At 35.8% G+C, this 17,909-nt stretch overlaps 3 protein-coding genes across 3 annotated transcripts; all 3 read left to right on the forward strand.

Moving 5' to 3' along the window:
* The first annotated feature begins 1,531 nt into the window (after positions 1 to 1,531).
* Positions 1,532 to 3,222, forward strand: LOC106407496 (phenolic glucoside malonyltransferase 2-like). The gene has a single exon (XM_013848368.3). It carries the CDS (start codon positions 1,784 to 1,786, stop codon positions 3,152 to 3,154), a length of 1,371 nt encoding a protein of 456 aa, XP_013703822.2. The 5' UTR covers positions 1,532 to 1,783; the 3' UTR covers positions 3,155 to 3,222.
* Positions 3,223 to 6,568: 3,346 nt separating this feature from the next.
* LOC106409039 (putative methylesterase 11, chloroplastic) lies at positions 6,569 to 8,937 on the forward strand. The gene is made up of 4 exons (XM_013849728.3): positions 6,569 to 7,157; positions 7,756 to 7,992; positions 8,086 to 8,229; positions 8,315 to 8,937. Exons 1-4 carry the CDS (start codon positions 6,789 to 6,791, stop codon positions 8,723 to 8,725), a joined length of 1,161 nt encoding a protein of 386 aa, XP_013705182.2. The 5' UTR covers positions 6,569 to 6,788; the 3' UTR covers positions 8,726 to 8,937.
* A 1,392-nt stretch (positions 8,938 to 10,329) lies between these two features.
* On the forward strand, positions 10,330 to 11,015 carry LOC106408995 (protein RALF-like 27). Its single transcript, XM_013849686.3, has one exon. It carries the CDS (start codon positions 10,504 to 10,506, stop codon positions 10,849 to 10,851), a length of 348 nt encoding a protein of 115 aa, XP_013705140.2. The 5' UTR covers positions 10,330 to 10,503; the 3' UTR covers positions 10,852 to 11,015.
* Positions 11,016 to 17,909: the final 6,894 nt, after the last annotated feature.

Genomic DNA, 17,909 nt, shown 5'->3' on the forward strand with positions numbered 1-17,909 from the left:
TTAAGGATAGAGATGCTTTGGTTAGTATCAATCTAGATCCTAACCTAACGTTCCACAATTTGAAGTTTAAAACCTCTATGTATAGTAATAAGAACTTTTCATCGCATATATTTACATGAAACAAAGGTGTTGTTATCACCAGCCTTATTTAAACAAGAAAGAAACTTGAAACCCAACAGAAAATAGCCCATGAATCAAAGATAGAAATCTGAAAATTTTAGTCCAATTAATCATCCCCCCCACAAACACTCCTGATGCCCAGTTAGCCCATATTTGATAAACTGGAATGTAAACTCGTCACATCCCACTGTAACTTGAAACTAGTCCTCGGCATTTTACCCAGACCGAACATCTAGAATCGACCAGAAAATACCCAATCCAAAACCGAATCAAAAATTTAATTTGCTATACCCGAAAGAACCGTAACCGAAAAGTACGTTATGAGATTGATAGTTTGATCGCGGGGGCGGAACCGAAAAGAACCGACTCGAATAGATTCAGACCGATCCGAATAGACCCGACCCGATAAGAACCGATTCATACTCCGCCAAAATTATGATTTCATGTGTTCTATTTCTATATTTTAGTTTATGATTTAATTGAATTTTTTTTGTTAACAATCTTTATTATTATTTTTATAAGAAGCTCAAGTAATATGAAATTTTAATGTTAAATTTAGAGTTTAAAAAATTTTAGTTTCAATATTATTTGTTTGTTTTTGGTTATTTTATAAAATTGTAGATAAATAATTAAATATGATGGATTTTGGCTAAATTTTGATGGAATTTGAGTATTTCAAGTCTTTTTCTTATTGTAAATATCCGAACCTGAGCCGGATCCGTTATAGACCCAAAACCTACAAATATTTTAATTATAGACCCGAACTAACTCAGACCCGAGAAGAACCGACCCGAATCCGGACCAAAAAATTTGAAGTATCTAGTTGGATCCAAATTTCTAGGACCCAAATGATTTGGACCCGAAAGAAACCGTCCACAGCCTGATCCGAAGATCGGAATGCCCAAACCTACTTGAAACCTTAAAAACTCGAGAAGAAAAAATGTAACTGTTAAGTTTAAATCAGTTGGCGGTAAATTGTACCAAATCGCTTAAATGTTAATTATGTCAGGTTGGACATTTGGGTAGAATTTGTTGACAAATGACAATGTTGAATTTGTTGAATTGTGGCAAATTATTTTTGCAACACTTGCCATTTCTGTGATTTAAAGTTTACTTTTTGCCTTACTTAATTAGACATTTGGTTAGAATTTGTTGAGATGTTGATTTGATGATTCGATGATTTAATGGCCAATTTTTATTCTTTTTGTAACACTTGCCATTTCTGTGATTTACAGTTTACAACTTTAATAAAGTCTCTTTACTTTTGCCTTACTTAATTAGACCTCTGGGTAGAATTTGTTGAAAATGTTGATTTGATGACTTAATGCCCAATATAACTAATTTATATATCTAATAAATAGAGTTGAATACAATGTGAATCTTCGAGAAGTCAGTTATTTCATAACACGTGGACATATGGGTGGTTTGGTCGTAAATGTACAAAGATCAAAAGATTCTAGACCCATTGGTATTTTCTCAATGAAACTTCTAAATGTTAGCGATCCGATCAGTCGTCACTAATGACGCAGCTTATAGTTGAGATTGCCCGAGTCATCCTCCTCTCAGAAACTCGAAAGTAGTTTTGGTCGTTCAAGTACTCTTTTGCTATATATAATGACTAGTATTGGTTTATTATTGAAACATCATACAATACTCGTCACGAATGACTACACACATCATTGAGGTTGCCCGCGTCACCCCTGCCGCCGGCTCAGACTCGGTCCCCCACTCGCTCAAGATTCCCTTGACGTTCTTCGACCTACCGTGGCTACTATTCAGCCCAGTGAAGCGAGTCTTCTTCTTCAGACACACCGAGTCGACACGTGAGCATTTCCACTCCTTCATCCTCCCTAAACTCAAACTCTCCTTGTCCCTCGTCCTCCGCAACTATCATCCTCTCGCCGGCCGCATAACATGGGACCCAAACGAGCCCAAGCCCAGCATCGTCGTCTCTCCAAACGACGCCGTTTTAGTAACAATCGCCGAGACCAAAGCTGATTTTTTTCTTCTCTCCGGCTACGGACAACGTCCTCTCTCTGAGCTATACAACCTGCTCCCTGAGTTACCGGTTTCTGATGACTCAGCAACCGTTCTCTCTCTTCAAATCACGTTGTTTCCGAACAACGGATTCTCCATCGGCGTCGTAACACACCACGCCGTTTTAGACGGAAAAACGTCAAGCACTTTCATCAAAGCCTGGGCTCACGTCTGCAAACAACACCTCGAGAACAACGGCACCTCTTCTCTACCGGAGATTCTATCTCCGTCTTACGACCGGTCCTTGATCAACCGCGTGACCGGAGTAGACGAAGAGATGATCGCGATGCTTAGATCTCTCAAAGGAGACGCAACCAACAGCAGCAGAAGCCTCACTCCGTTTCCCGCCAAAAAACTCGGAGACGACGTCGTCCTCGCGACGCTAGTTCTCTCCCGCGACGACGTCGAGAAACTCAGGGAGCGAGCCCAGCGCGAGTCAACCACTCCGAGTCACCTCCACCTGTCGACTTTCGTCGTCTCCTTCGCGTACGCGTGGACCTGCTTCGTGAAGGCGCGCGGAGGAAGCGACGAGAGATCGGTGAGTCTCCTCTTCGTCGGAGATTTCAGACACCGGTTGGATCCTCCGCTTCCGGCGACGTACTTCGGGAACTGCGTGTTTCCGGCGGGTAGTTACGACCACGAGGCGGCGGAGTTGTCGAGATTCGTTGCGGCGGTGGAGATCCTAAGCGGTTTGGTGAAGGGGCTGAGTTCGCGGGAGATAGAGACGGTCGCGGAGGCGTACGCGGAAGCGTTCCGTTTCGTGGAAGGGAGCACGCAGTTCGGGACTGTAGCCGGGTCGACCCGGTTAAAGGTTTACGAGTCGGATTTCGGGTGGGGGAGACCCGTTAAGGTTGATATTGTTTCTATTGACCAAGGAGAAGCGATCGCGATGGCAGAGAGGCGCGAGCAGTCAGGTGGCGTCGAGATTGGATTGTGTCTGAAAAAGACTGAAATGGACATCGTCCTTTCCATTTTCAACAATGGTTTACAAAATTAAAACCTTTTTCAACCAGAAATATACGAAGTTTTTGAAAAATATTATCTGAATAAAAATATTAATTATAGTAATGTTTATTCCTCATAAAGAAAACAGATATTAATTACACAAGGGAGTGAAACCAAGGGGAATTATCAAACACCTAGAGACTACAACTAGGAGTAAACAACAACTTACTCTGAAGACATTAGCCGGCAGATTTGAACAAAATGTCCGGAAGGTAAAGCAGAATATAATATACAGAAGTCAAAAGTAAAACTCAATCATAGAAACCAGATCAATTCTATAAAACACCCACGTAACTGGATCAAACTTATTCAACATGATTTGTAGTTCCTTGTACTTTACTTTTGTTATAATCACATTCCTCGATCCAAAATATTGATCTCACATGCTATCAGCACAAGGGCAAAGCAGATTTAATGGCCTTGCAATGCATGTCAAATTGTCAACATCTCATCAAGTTGTTTAATCCTCTCTAATTCTTCACTAATCAGATACCCGATCTTTTGCTTGTCGTTGCATTCACTGTTGTTTTCCATCTCTTGTCCAATACTTTGGTTTAATTCCCTAACCAAGCTTACTATCATCTTAAGAACTTTGATCAGATGACTACTACAACAGATTGTCGCAAAACGAGTCCGACTCCAAAGGATAAATATTTGTTTCAGAGAAATGAAAACACTAACCCCACTAGCAACAGGAGAAACAAAAAAGGAAAACAAAACGCCAAAAGGGGGGGGGGGGGGGGGGGGGGGGGGGGGGGGGGGGGGGGGGGCGGGGCGGGGGCGAAGCTAGGATATGGGAAGGGGGTGTCTGTGCACCCATAATTTTTTTTGAAAATTAATGTATTTTTGTACAAATTTTTGTATGTACACCCATAATAATTTATAACATGCACCCACTAAAATAGATAAACTCTAGAAAGAAACAAAACATATCAAATATATTTAACAATTTAAACATAATTCACTCGATTTAAGAAATCAATAAATCTTGGATTTAAAAGATATTTTTGTTTTAAAATCTTTATCTATTAAAAGTTTCTAACAATAAAAAAACTTAGCCTATTTAACTAAATAAAAATAATTTAAACTCCAAAACTACATACGTAAGTTTTGAATTGTATATTTTTAATTACTAGTTTACCATTAAATTCTAAAATAACAAAATATCTTACTTTTAAACAAACTTCTTATTTTGTAGTAAAACATTGCAGAAAAAAACATTTTTATATGAACAGATATATTTTTTGTAAATATACAAAAATTTAATGACTATCTATTCTATTTTTATTAAAATAAATTTAAATATTATAAATACAATAGTGGAAAACTGATGAAAAGTAATATTGAAAATATTTTATGGTATTAAATTTAATAAATATTTACTTTATATTTCAATTAATATAATATTTTAATATATTATTTAATATTTATTAAATTAATATTAGTGCACCCACTAAATTAATAGTCTGGATTCGCCCGGGGGGGGGGGGGGGGGGTATTTGACTATTTGTCGTTCCTTATGATATTCCAAAACACTACCTCCATTATCAACCATTTTAGACTTTCTTAATCGTGGATTCTATCACCGTATGCATATCAAAATTATAAAACAGCAATATGGTTTGACTAATAATATTTTGTTTATTCTGTGAGTTTAACTAATAATATTAAACTGTTCATATATAAGATCTACTTCAAAAAAATCAACTTTGTGTGACAAGTAGAATAATTTGGAGGTATATATCATGGAATTAACACTTTTTACGCTTTGTTATATCAACTCCAGTTTCCAAACAGAATTTGACTTTGTATAAAATACACAAAGCTAGTCAATATTTGTTTTGACATTGAAGATAAATATTATCTAAGATTCTTATACAAATGTAGTTACATTGTTCAATTTCATTAAAAAAAAAGTTTCACTAATATTCACATTCTTGAGAACTTCACCTATTGAATTGAAATACTCTAAGATAACAAATGTTTATGGTATAGATGTCATTTGTCAAGAAAAGTTCATGATATAGTGTGCATTTGCCGACAAAAAAAGTTCATGATATAAATACAATCATGCATCAACATGAAAATAGCCAATATATTTTAGAGATGTATTTTCTTGTATTAAATTTCAAATAATTCTAAACTAATAAGCGTAGAGACTAAAGACTAATTAAGAGGCACAACAAAGCATAATTTCAACATAGGAGATCACTGATCATTTTGTAAAAAATCCATCGTTGTGTGAGAATAAATGAGATATATACACCTAGTAATACAATGAGCCAATGACCATTGATACACCTTTACCTAAACTAACAAATCAAAAGTAGATAACCAAATGTGTTAGAAAATGATCACATTTGGTTATATATTGTCTTCAACACATTTTGGTTATATGTCTGATCATTTTTAGTGTTTCAGATCGAAGTATAGTATGTGCCTCACTGTGACAACTGAAAATGTGATGGATGACCAGTAAAGTTAGTTATTTCTCAGGCGGAGAGAAAAAAAGTGGCAATGGTCAATATTTTCTACTAAAATTTTAAAACACTTGTACTTATCATATGATTGCATACATATTGCAAGGCGAGCGAATTCACGTGCAATGTGATGATGATAGCTTAGCATCTACATATCTTTTGTCATGTATTTTACTCGGGATCTGATTCTCCTAACTTAACATTACTTTAGTATGTTATATAATGGTGGTCCAAACAAAATTTTGATCTTGTGATGATCACATTTTGAGTAAAAGCGTGACTTATTAGTCCTTTTCTATATCTTATCGAACGCTCAATGTGGAGGAGTGCTTTTTCTCTGTAAGTGGATAGCCACGAGAAAGCTACACTCTCTGCAATATAAAAGTTTTGTTAGTTTGATCTTCCATAAACTGTTAATTTTTTCTTTTAAAAACACTCTATTGTGATTTGCATATTTTAATTGGTGCAGCATAACCAAAATGTGTTAATCAATCAAAAAATTCTCCAATAGTTTTTTTGAAACTGAAAATTCTCCACTAATGAAAATAAAAAATGTGAAAGTATATTCAATTAATGTTAAAAAGGTAAAGGCTGCAACTGGAATGCAGTTTTTTGGAATAAAAACTTCCAGAATGCTTGATTCATGTGCATTCCAAAAAAAATTCACCAGTTACAACTAAAAAATGGAATGTGTATTCCATATCATTCCATAACATTCCAGAAAAAAAAATAACTATCATTTGAAAAATCATTCCAAATCAAAAACGTTTTGGAATAAGTGGAATGCTGATTCCATTCCATTAAATTCCAGAACTTATAATTCCTATCATTCCATATATTCCTTTTAGTTGTTACCCGTTACGCCCAAAAACTACGAAGTTGAATAATGAAAATAAAAGAGTGTAATTATTATAAAATTATAGGAACTTTCTCCTGTAGCATTGGTCCCTCTCTGGCCTCACGATTACCGTTTACAAGTAGAGACGTTGAGAAGCCATTAGAAAGTTGCCAGCTTCTCCATTCCACTTTCTCTCCACCACTTTCACCTGAACCTCACGTCACGTTCTCTCTCTAAAACTCCATAAATCCCAAACCTTTCTTAATCTCTCTCTCTGTCACAAGCTCTGAGCCTTTTTCATTCTCTTCATGGGAAACCTCTGTTCTCTGTTTGCTCCGCCGAAGCCCGTGAAGAAGAGACGACCCATCAAGAAGCGGCAACCATCTTTAGCCGGGTCGGGTTCTGGTCCTAATACCAACCGGTTGAACCGGTTCAGGTCGTCTTCCTCTAGGAGAGACAACAAGTTCGACGATGCCGTGACTACGGAACAAGCGCTTGCCGCTGCTGCCATTTTGTCCAGACAGCAAAAAACCGGAGGATCGCTGCCGTTTGAACGGTCCGCGTCGCAACGTCATCCCGTTTCTGGCACGAAGAAGAATCAGTTGCCTCGGAGCTCCAGCACTAGGTCAAGATCCTCCACGGATCCTCTGTTACAGCCTCATCAGTTCCTTAACCAGGTTCTGTCTTTGTATTGAATGAAGTCAACCCTCTTAAGGATGCTAACAGACATTCCTCTAACTGAGGTCTTAATTCGAAACCAAACATGGGAAGTTACATATAAAGTGGACAATGAGCTCAATGCTATTTTGCAATGTTTAAAAAGTCTTTAGGCCGTAGCTAGGCATTTTATATAAGATTATTGATCAAGCGGACACAGATTTTTTTAGTGCCTAAACTTCTTCTTTTTTTGAAAAAAAACGTTATGGAATAATCATTTTGTTTAGGTATGATTTGCCGATTAGGCGAACACATAGGTGCAGTTTACATTGATTTTTAGAACACTGATATTTTGAATAAAGACATGCTTTGGAACATATGTAATAAGCTGTGATTGGTTTCCTTTCTTGACATTTAATGATAAACTTTGAATTCACATATTGTGGGATTGTAGTGACAATGAGATTATAGTCTGAAAAAAGAGGAAGAGAATCTTGATGTTGAAAGTACTTATCTTCAAGTGTTGTTCCTCTCTTCCATGTAGGACTGTTTAATACATTTTCTTCGTGGTACATTCTTTATACTGAAGTTAGATTCTTTGTTCTGGTCTTTGAATAGGGTGTTAAGCTAGATAACTTGGAAACAAACCATTTTATCCTCATCCATGGAGGAGGTTTCGGTGCTTGGTGTTGGTACAAAACCATTGCGCTCCTGGAGGAAGATGGTTTCAAAGTTACCGCCATAGACTTAGCTGGTTGTGGTATCAACTCGTTCAATATAAATGGCATCTCCAGTTTGTCACAATACGTGAAGCCACTTACTGATATTCTTGAAAAGCTTCCCATAGGAGAAAAGGTTTTTTTTTTCTGTTTGCCTTCTACATTTGAAAATTTTGAAAATATTATTATATTAAAAATTTGAAAATGTTATTATGTTTAAAATTTGCAGGTGATCTTGGTCGGTCATGATTTTGGTGGAGCATGTATGTCTTATGTTATGGAACTGTTTCCTTCAAAGATTTCAAAAGCTGTTTTCCTCGCTGCAGCGATGTTAACTAATGGACAAAGTACACTCGATATGTTCTCGCTTCAGGTTTGTTATCTCGCCGATCTCTCCTTGTGTTTCAAGCTTGTTCCGCGCAATAGATTAATGACAACTATATGACACATTTTTTCAGGCAGGTCAGAATGATCTAATGCGAAAAGCTCAGATTTTTATCTACACAAATGGTAATGAACACCCTCCAACGGCCATTGACTTAGACAAGTCTCTTATCAGAGACCTTTTGTTCAACCAAAGCCCTTCAAAGGATATTGCATTGGCTTCTGTATCAATGAAGTCAATACCATTCGCTCCGGTTCTTGAGAAACTCTCTCTCTCAGATGGTAACTATGGTTCAGTGAGACGGTACTACATAGAGACGCTAGAAGACAACGCTATACCAGTGACTCTCCAGGAAAACTTGATCAGTAGTAGTCCACCTGAAAAAGTTTACCGGTTAAAAGGCGCTGACCATGCTCCTTTCTTCTCCAAGCCACAAGCTTTGCATAAACTTCTGCTTGAGATCGCCAGGATTAGACCTACTTAACGTCTCCTCTCTTGCAGGGTGTCTTCATCATTATATTCACTAACTGGTATTTTAAAGTGGCTCACCATAAGATTTCTCTTCATTTGTATTTTGTTGTTCTTGTTTTATTTGTGTTTCTTTTCTTGTCTGTTTAAGGTTTATCTATGTGACTTTTTCTTCTTCTTGTTTTGTTTTTACGTGAAATAAAATGTTTACAGAAATTGTGTAGCGAATTGTGATTATCCATTTTAGACATCCTATAAAGCTTCCGTGTTACCTAAACAAAAGGTAGACATCTGATGAAATTTGTGAAATAGGAAACGGATATCCGACAAAGCTTCCCTGCTAATTAGTTTGGTTGCGACTATCATTTTGGGTATAGATCGGTTACGGGAAAACCAGATTCCCTAACCACACTCCACCGGTACGAAGCTACGAGTAGGAATGTCAAAATGAGTTAGCTCGCTCAACTCAACTCAGCTCATAGTGAGTTCGGATTTTTCACGAGGTAGTTCAATTCAGCTCATTTATTATATAACTTCAATATGTAAACTTGAATTTTTTTTTTTTAACAACAGTAAACTTGAATTCGTATCATCTAGATAATGAGTTAAACGAGGTAGCTCGCAATCTAATATAAAAATTAATTATCATAAAATAAAGGGCAATTTTCTCAAATAGCCATTTTTAAATTTTTGTCACAAAAATAGCTTCCAAAAAAGAAAATGACCAAAATAGCCCTTTTTTATTTTGAAATTTTTAATTATTATTAATTTTCTAAAATTTGAAACTCTATCCCCAAAACTCCACTCCTTAACTCTAAACCCTAAGTTTAGATTAGTTAACCCTAGGGTAAAAATACATTTTTACTCTTTAATAAAACTTATTTTGGTCATTTTGTTCATTGAGAGCTATTTTTATGACAAAAACTTAAAAATAACTTATCCTAGGGAATTTCTCTAAAATAAAATAAGTTTTATTAAGTTTTATAATATTAAAAGTATGATTTATATATTACTTATCTATGTTTTATAAAATTTAAATGTAAAACAAAATATTAAGTAAGATAATTACGAGTAATTTCTAAATTATTTTTAGGAATATTTTGTTTTACATCTAAATTTAAAGATATATATGAGATGATGAGTATATAAAAATTTCTTTCACATTATATATATATATATATATATATATATATATTTAATTTTTTTTTTAGTTTTACATTTTAATTTTAGAAAATAAATATGATAATATAGAAATTATGTTTTTACATAATATATATTATTTTAAGTATAAAAATGACTAAGCTTATGCGTTGACTCATGTTCATTAAAGATCGTTCATATAATTCGTGATCTAATTTAAACTCGCTCATTAAACTCATTTATTAAATGAACCTAAAAAATAGAACTCATGCTAATGAAAAATCGAACTGAGATAACTCATGAGTTGTAACTCATTTTGACACCCCTAGCTACAGAGTGTATAAAAATAATGCCATGGTATAGTGTACCAGAAAGATTAACGTTAAAATACAATCATTTGCTGCTATATTGAATAGTGCAAGTGTTGGTTCTATAGTCTCTATGTACCTAACTGAAATCAGTGCCAACCGCAGTTATTAGACCAGCAAGAGTGACTTGCCGACAAAAATAATATATAAAAATAAACAAAAGCCAAATAATTCATGGAATTTACAGTAAAGCAAATTAAAGTGTGCATAAAGATAAGATGAGATGGTATTGCCATCTTCTTCTTCTCATACCACATCCCACATCTCATAGCTTTTCTTTTTAGACATGGCTAAATCAGTTTTCTTTTTCTTCTTACTCGTCTCACTTCTGCTTCTTCTTGCGGCGGCTTCGACAACTGCAGCTGCAGTGAACGCCACAAGTGGTTTGAGATATGGCGGATGTGCTCCCGGAGACACCGTTGGAGAATGCATAACGGCGGAGATTGAGGAGGATGGAGTTGAGGCTGTGGTGCGGCGGATTCTGCGACAACAGGGGAGGAAACTAAGCTACGCAGGCCTGCAGAAGCAGAAGCCAGTTTCTAACTGTAAGATCGTAGGTAATTGCATCGGAAAAGCTAATCAGAAAAACGCACCTTGCACTTACTACAACAGATGCAAACGTGCCACTAGCTAATATGTTGTGTTATCTTCTCTCTTAATTATGTATGTTTTGTGATCTTCTATTGTTTTTTTATGAATCTAATGCAACATTAAGAACGTCTGTCGGTTGAATTAAATGTCTATGTTGGATTTGATGCAAAAACATTATTTATAAACTGAATCAGTGAAACTTCAATCTACTCCGGTTTAATTGTAATACTAGATTTTGACCAGGATTTTTTCAGCTCGAAAATATTTGTTTATAAATAACCTATTGTTGTAAATATTAAGGTTTCGTATTTATATTTTCTTGGATTAACAATTATTTGACTTTTTAATTGTACAATAAGTTATTTTTGTTATAAGATAAACTTTGAAATGATCCTCCACTCTTTTACCAACTCAAGCACTATGATCATCTACTCACCAAGCACTATGATCACTCACTCATTTACCAAATCAAGCACAATCTTTGTTATTTTATGTATTGTTGCTCACTATAAATACCATCACTCATCTCACTCTTTTGTACACCAAAAACAAGAAGAAGAGTTTATAAACAAAGAATCATTACATCTCATCTCTATTCTCTCTCTTCATAGTAAATATTCTCTCTTGCATATTTATCGTATATCTTCTTTCTGCGGGGAAAATATTTCGCCCTTATTTAAATTTTTCGATACTATAAATTATAAGTTATTTCATAACACGTTATCAGCACGATCGTTCTGCAATTCGGTAAAATTTATTGTATCATATATACCCTGCTATAATGGTCGGTATACCGCCTGTATTATTATTTATATTATGTTATAATGACCGGAATACCGCCTATATTATTTATTAATATTTTAATTAATTGGTCGGCCGAGCCGCCTTATATTCTATTTATTGTTAACTGCACGGCCAAGCCGCCTTTATTTTCTGTTTGTTGTTAACTGGAGGGCCGAGCCGCCTTTATTTTCTGTTTGTTGTTAACTGGTCGGCTGAGCCGCCTTATATTTTGTTTATTGCTAATTGGTCGGCCGAGCCGCCGTATAATTTATTATTATGCATTGACCGGCTGAGCCGTCGCATAATTTATTTTCATAACAAAAAATGTTTATTCACCATATCTTTTTTATTTTATCAAAATTTTATGAAATTTAATAGATTTGATTGATCGTTTAATACGATATTTTCAGACTGATTTTTGGTGCACTCGATTTAACACCAACGGTCACAAAGAAATTTTTTCAAAAATTTCCCCTTTCTCCAACGGTCATGAACAGTGATTTTCATCTATAAATACAACTCATTTTCACTTCATTTCATCATCCAAAACATTTCATCTTCTCTCAAAATTTCAAATCGCTCTCCTCCGATTTTTCATTTCAAGAAAGATGATTCGCGCACTTTTGTTTTTATGTGCCATTTTTATTTGTGTTTCTATTTATGGTTTATTCGTTGGAGAATTTACTCCGAGTGAATTTAAGATGAATATCGGTTTAATTTTATTTACATCGCTTCTCCTTGTAATTGCTTGTATGATTAATGTAAACGGTTTTTAAATTATGAAGTTTTAATAAAATTATTATTTTGTGTTTTAGAAATACAAATGGCAAACGTCGAGAAACTCCAGTTCCCGGCTCTGAAAATAACCGGCGAAAATTATGTCAGATGGGTCACAAATGTGAAACCTTATCTTGTAATAAAAAAATAACCGAATCGATAAAAGTCGGTAACAAATCGCCACCCGAGCATATAGCCGAAGCGATAATCTTCCTGAAGAAGCATTTAGATGAGAATCTAACTCACGACTATGGAGACGTTGAGGACCCAGCCGTACTATGGCAAGCCTTGAAAGACAGATTCGATAATCAGAAGGAAATCAATCTCCCTCACGCTCTTGAAGAGTGGAAAACCCTGAGGTTTCAGGATTTTCAAAGGGTTAGAGATTACAATTCCACTATCTTGAGGATAGTTGCACAATTAAAATATTGTGGTAACCCTGTCACCGAAGCAGAAATGCTTGACAAGACATACAATACTTTCCACAAAGAACACAACGTCTTATCCCGAATTTACAGAAAATGTGGGTACACCAAATTTTCTGAATTGATGGTAACACTCATGTTGGCTGAAAAGAACGATGAGTTACTAATTAAAAACCATAATTCCCGACCTACGGGAGCCAAGGCATTTCCCGAAGTGAATGCTACGGCGGTAGAATATTCGGGAAGGAGAAACCATACCAACCGAGGTCGTGGTCGGCGTTTCAACAACAAACGTGAAAAGCCTTACTATCCTAAAAGTATTAGATCTAACAAATGGGTTAGATCTGAACAACCTCATAAAGGCAAAGAAACCGAAGAGGATACCACAAAGAAAAGTGAGACTGTATGTTACAGATGTGGATGTAAAGGACATTGGTCGCGTACCTGTCGTACTCCCCCACATTTGTGCAAGTTATATCAAGAATCCATAAAAGGAAAGGCTAAAGAGGTGAACCTCACGGAAAACGTTGAAGGGACCTCATACCTTGAATCCTCTGATTTCGCAAATGAGCTGGACTAGAATACTCTTGAAGAGTACGAAAATGTTTCTAATAAGACTGCTGAATAGTCCTCATTTGTAATGTATAATAATTATGTTTTCAAAGAATAATGTTGTTTTAACAACAATATATGTATAATTATTGTGTGTTTTCTTTATATAATAAATGAATAAATTTCACGTTTCACTTTTATTTAATGTTTATGATAATTTCAGAAATGGATCAAAATACTAATGGAGCAAAATCCAAGAAACGGATTCGTGAAATATGCATACCAGATAGTGGAACAACGCACACTATTCTGAGACAAAAGAGATATTTCTCTGATATAAAACCGACAAGAATTGTCGTCAATACAATATCAGGTCCTGCAGACGTGATTGAAGGAACTGATAAAGCAAACTTTACTTTGCCGAATGGAACAAAATTTTCCATAAATAATGCTTTATACTCTCCGAGTTCTAAAAGGAATTTGTTGAGTTTTAAAGACATATATCTTCACGGATATGATACTCAGTCTGCAACTGAGGATGGAAAGAAATACATGTATGTAATTTCTGAAAAATGTGGCAGAAAACACATATTGGAAAAGTTTCCAGAACTTCCTTTGGGATTACATCATACTTATATCGATGAGATCGAATCAAATCTTGTAGTAAAACAGAACTCAGAAGAGTTCACGTTATGGCATGATCGCCTTGGCCACCCAGGCACTACAATGATTCGTAAAATCATAGAAATTTCACATGGTCATCCATTGAAAATCCAGGAGATTTCTCAAGGGAATAAAATAACATGTGTTGCATGTTCTCTAGGAAAATTGATCGTAAGGCCATCGCCAACCAAAATCGATAAAGAATCACCAAAGTTCCTTGAAAGAATTCAAGGTGATATATGTGGACCGATACATCCACCATGTGGACCATTCCACTATTTTATGGTATTAATTGACGCATCCAGTAGATGGTCACACGTTTGTCTATTATCATCTCGAAATGTGGCATTTGCGAGATTTCTAACTCAGATAATCAAACTGCGAGCACAGTTTCCTGATTATACTATTAAAAGAGTTAGACTAGACAACGCTGGTGAATTCACATCCCAAGCATTCAATGACTATTGTATGGTAATTGAAGTTGAACATTCGGTTGCTCATGTTCATACGCAAAATGGTTTGGCTGAATCTTTAATTAAGCGTCTGCAATTGATTGCAAGACCATTGATCATGAGATCAAAACTTCCAACCTCTGTATGGGGACATGCTATTTTGCATGCAGAAGCACTCATTCGGATCAGACCGAGTGCATACCATAAGTATTCCCCACTACAGTTAGCGTTTGGTCGAGAACCAAACATTTCCCACTTTAGAATCTTTGGTTGTGCGGTATATGTGCCTGTAGCACCACCACAACGAACAAAGATGGGACCACAAAGAAGGTTGGAAATATATGTTGGTTGTGATTCTCCATCAATTATAAGATACCTAGAACCACAGACTGGTGACGTCTTTACAGCACGTTTTGCTGATTGTCATTTTGACGAAAATGTATTCCCAGTTCTAGGGGGAGAAAACAAAAATGTTGGAAGTGATATAAAATGGAGTGTACCATCATTGTTATATCTTGATCCTCCTACTAAAGAGTCAGAACTAGAAGTTCGACGAATTATGCATTTACAGAGTATAGCTAACCAGCTACCTGATGCATTTGCAGATACCAAGACGGTAACTAAATCTCATATACCAGCTGCAAATGCTCCTGCTCGTATCAAAATGCCAAATGAACAAGAAAAGGAGGATGACACACGAGAGCCAAAAACACGCCTGAAGCGTGGTAGACCTGCTGGTTCTAAGGATAAGAATCCTAGGAAACAGAAGAAAGCTGAAATATATGATGCACCCAAAATAGCAGAAAATATTTTGGAAGAAATAAATGATAAGGACTCTGATGAATCAGAGCATCATGAATCGAAAGATAATCATGAGATTTCTATTAATTACATCCATAATAAAAGGATATGGAATAGAAATGAACAAAATGACCTTGATGATGTTTTCTCATATATCGTGTCAAGTGAGGTAAATGAAGATACCGATGATCCAGAACCGAAATCCATATATGAATGTCAAAAGAGACATGATTGGAATAAATGGAAAGAAGCAATACAAATCGAACTTGATTCGCTTAACAAACGAAAAGTGTTTGGATCTATTGTACTCACACCTGAAGATGTGAGACCAGTTGGGTACAGATGGATTTTCGTTCGAAAACGAAATGAGAAAAATGAGATTACAAGGTATAAAGCTCGCCTTGTAGCCCAAGGATTTTCTCAAAGACCTGGTATTGATTATGAGGAAACATATTCTCCTGTAATGGATGCGATCACATTTAGATTCCTGATGAGTCTAGCCGCTGATAAAAATCTTGAGATGCGTCTCATGGATGTTGTTACAGCTTATCTATACGGATCATTAGATACTAATATCTACATGAAAATCCCTGATGGATTTAAAATGCCAGAAGCATTAAGTTCCAAACCTAAAGAGTTATGTGCAATAAAATTGCAAAGATCATTATATGGGTTAAAACAATCTGGACGTATGTGGTACAATCGTCTCAGTGAACATTTAACAAAAGAAGGATATGTGAATGATCCTATATGCCCATGTGTTTTCATCAAGAAAACAACATCCGGATTTGTGATAATCGCGGTATATGTTGATGATCTAAATATTATTGGAACTCAAAAAGAAATACAAAAGGCATCAGACTATCTCAAAGGAGAATTTGAGATGAAAGATCTTGGACAAACACAGTATTGTCTTGGCCTACAAATAGAACATTCACAAAATGGTATATTTGTGCATCAATCCACATACACTAAAAGAGTGTTGAAACGATTTAACATGGATAAATCAACTCCTCTTAGCACCCCGATGGTCGTTAGATCACTTAACATTGAAAGTGATCCATTTCGACCACCTGAGGAAAAAGAAGAGATACTTGGTCCGGAAGTACCATATCTAAGTGCAATTGGAGCGTTGATGTACCTTGCAAATTGTACACGGCCTGATATATCATTCACTGTTAATCTTCTAGCAAGATTTAGCTCATCTCCAACACGAAGACATTGGAATGGAATTAAACATGTCTTTCGTTACCTACAAGGGACTATTGATTTAGGCTTATTTTACCCTAAAGATTCAAATGGTCAAATGGTTGGTTTTGCAGATGCAGGATATCTTTCAGATCCACACAAAGCCCGATCGCAAACAGGATATGTTTTTACGATCGGAGGCACTGCTATATCTTGGCGTTCTCAGAAACAAACGCTTGTGGCTACCTCTTCAAATCATGCTGAGATCATCGCACTCCATGAAGCAAGTAAAGAATGTGTATGGCTAAGATCTATAAGCCAACACATTTGTTCAAGTAGTGGGATTGACAAAAGTACGGGGCCAACTATTCTATATGAAGATAACGCGGCATGTGTTGCTCAAACGAAGGAAGGATATATCAAAAGCGATAGAACCAAACATATACCTCCGAAGTTCTTCTCATATACTCAAGAGCTCGAGAAGAATAAAGAGATTGAAGTAAGATATGTTCGATCATGCGACAATGCAGCCGACTTCTTCACAAAATCACTCCCTACTTCGGTATTCAGAAAACATGTCCATAACATTGGAATGCGTCATCAGAAGGATCTATGACTGCTCAATCGAGGGGGAGCTTACGTAGTTGTACTCTTTTTACCTAATTATGGTTTTTCCCATTGGGTTTTCCTAGAAAGGTTTTTAACGAGGCAACAAAGACGTTAAGCGAGAGCGGAGAGTGACACCGGTCTCCAAAGGGGAGTGTTATGAAACTTAATTTAATACAAGATGGATGATCAAGGGGGAGTGTTATAAGATAAACTTTGAAATGATCCTCCACTCCTTTACCAACTCAAGCACTATGATCATCTACTCACCAAGCACTATGATCATCTACTCACCAAGCACTATGATCACCCACTCATTTACCAAATCAAACACCATCTTTGTTATTTTATGTATTGTTGCTCACTATAAAAACCATCACTCATCTCACTCTTTTGTACACCAAAAACAAGAAGAAGAGTTTATAAACAAAGAATCATTACATCTCATCTCTATTCTCCCTCTTCATAGTAAATATTCTCTCTTGCATATTTATCGTATATCTTCTTTCTGCGGGGAAAATATTTCGTCCTTATTTAAATTTTTCGATACTATAAATTATAAGTTTCATAACAATTTTAATTATATTTGGGTTTGTGAAGTAATTTTAAATTAGTGGAATCCAATTTTGATTAGTTAATTAAATGGGCTAAGGACCTTCAACTTTTTCAATCCAATATAGTTAACCAAAAAAACCATTATCATTTTGGGTTAGAATCATGATTGGACTGACCCGTGTGTGTTATCATTTTGATTAGTTAATTATATTTGGGTCTGTGAAATTTTAAATTAGTGGAATCCAATTTTGATTAGTTAATTAAATGAGCTGACGACCTTCAACATTTTTAATCCAATA

This window comes from Brassica napus, chromosome C7 (genome assembly GCF_020379485.1).
Source record: "Brassica napus cultivar Da-Ae chromosome C7, Da-Ae, whole genome shotgun sequence".
Lineage (NCBI taxonomy): Eukaryota > Viridiplantae > Streptophyta > Magnoliopsida > Brassicales > Brassicaceae > Brassica > Brassica napus.

What these genes read in the sequence shown, in the direction of transcription:
- LOC106407496 (XM_013848368.3), top strand. Translation starts at nt 1,784, where the DNA reads ATGACTACACACATCATTGAGGTTGCCCGCGTCACCCCTGCCGCCGGC.
- LOC106408995 (XM_013849686.3), top strand. Translation starts at nt 10,504, where the DNA reads ATGGCTAAATCAGTTTTCTTTTTCTTCTTACTCGTCTCACTTCTGCTT.
- LOC106409039 (XM_013849728.3), top strand. Translation starts at nt 6,789, where the DNA reads ATGGGAAACCTCTGTTCTCTGTTTGCTCCGCCGAAGCCCGTGAAGAAG. An exon ending in CTCATCAGTTCCTTAACCAG is followed by an intron (nt 7,158 to 7,755) that starts GTTCTGTCTTTG and finishes GTCTTTGAATAG; the next exon opens with GGTGTTAAGCTAGATAACTT. An exon ending in AGCTTCCCATAGGAGAAAAG is followed by an intron (nt 7,993 to 8,085) that starts GTTTTTTTTTTC and finishes TAAAATTTGCAG; the next exon opens with GTGATCTTGGTCGGTCATGA.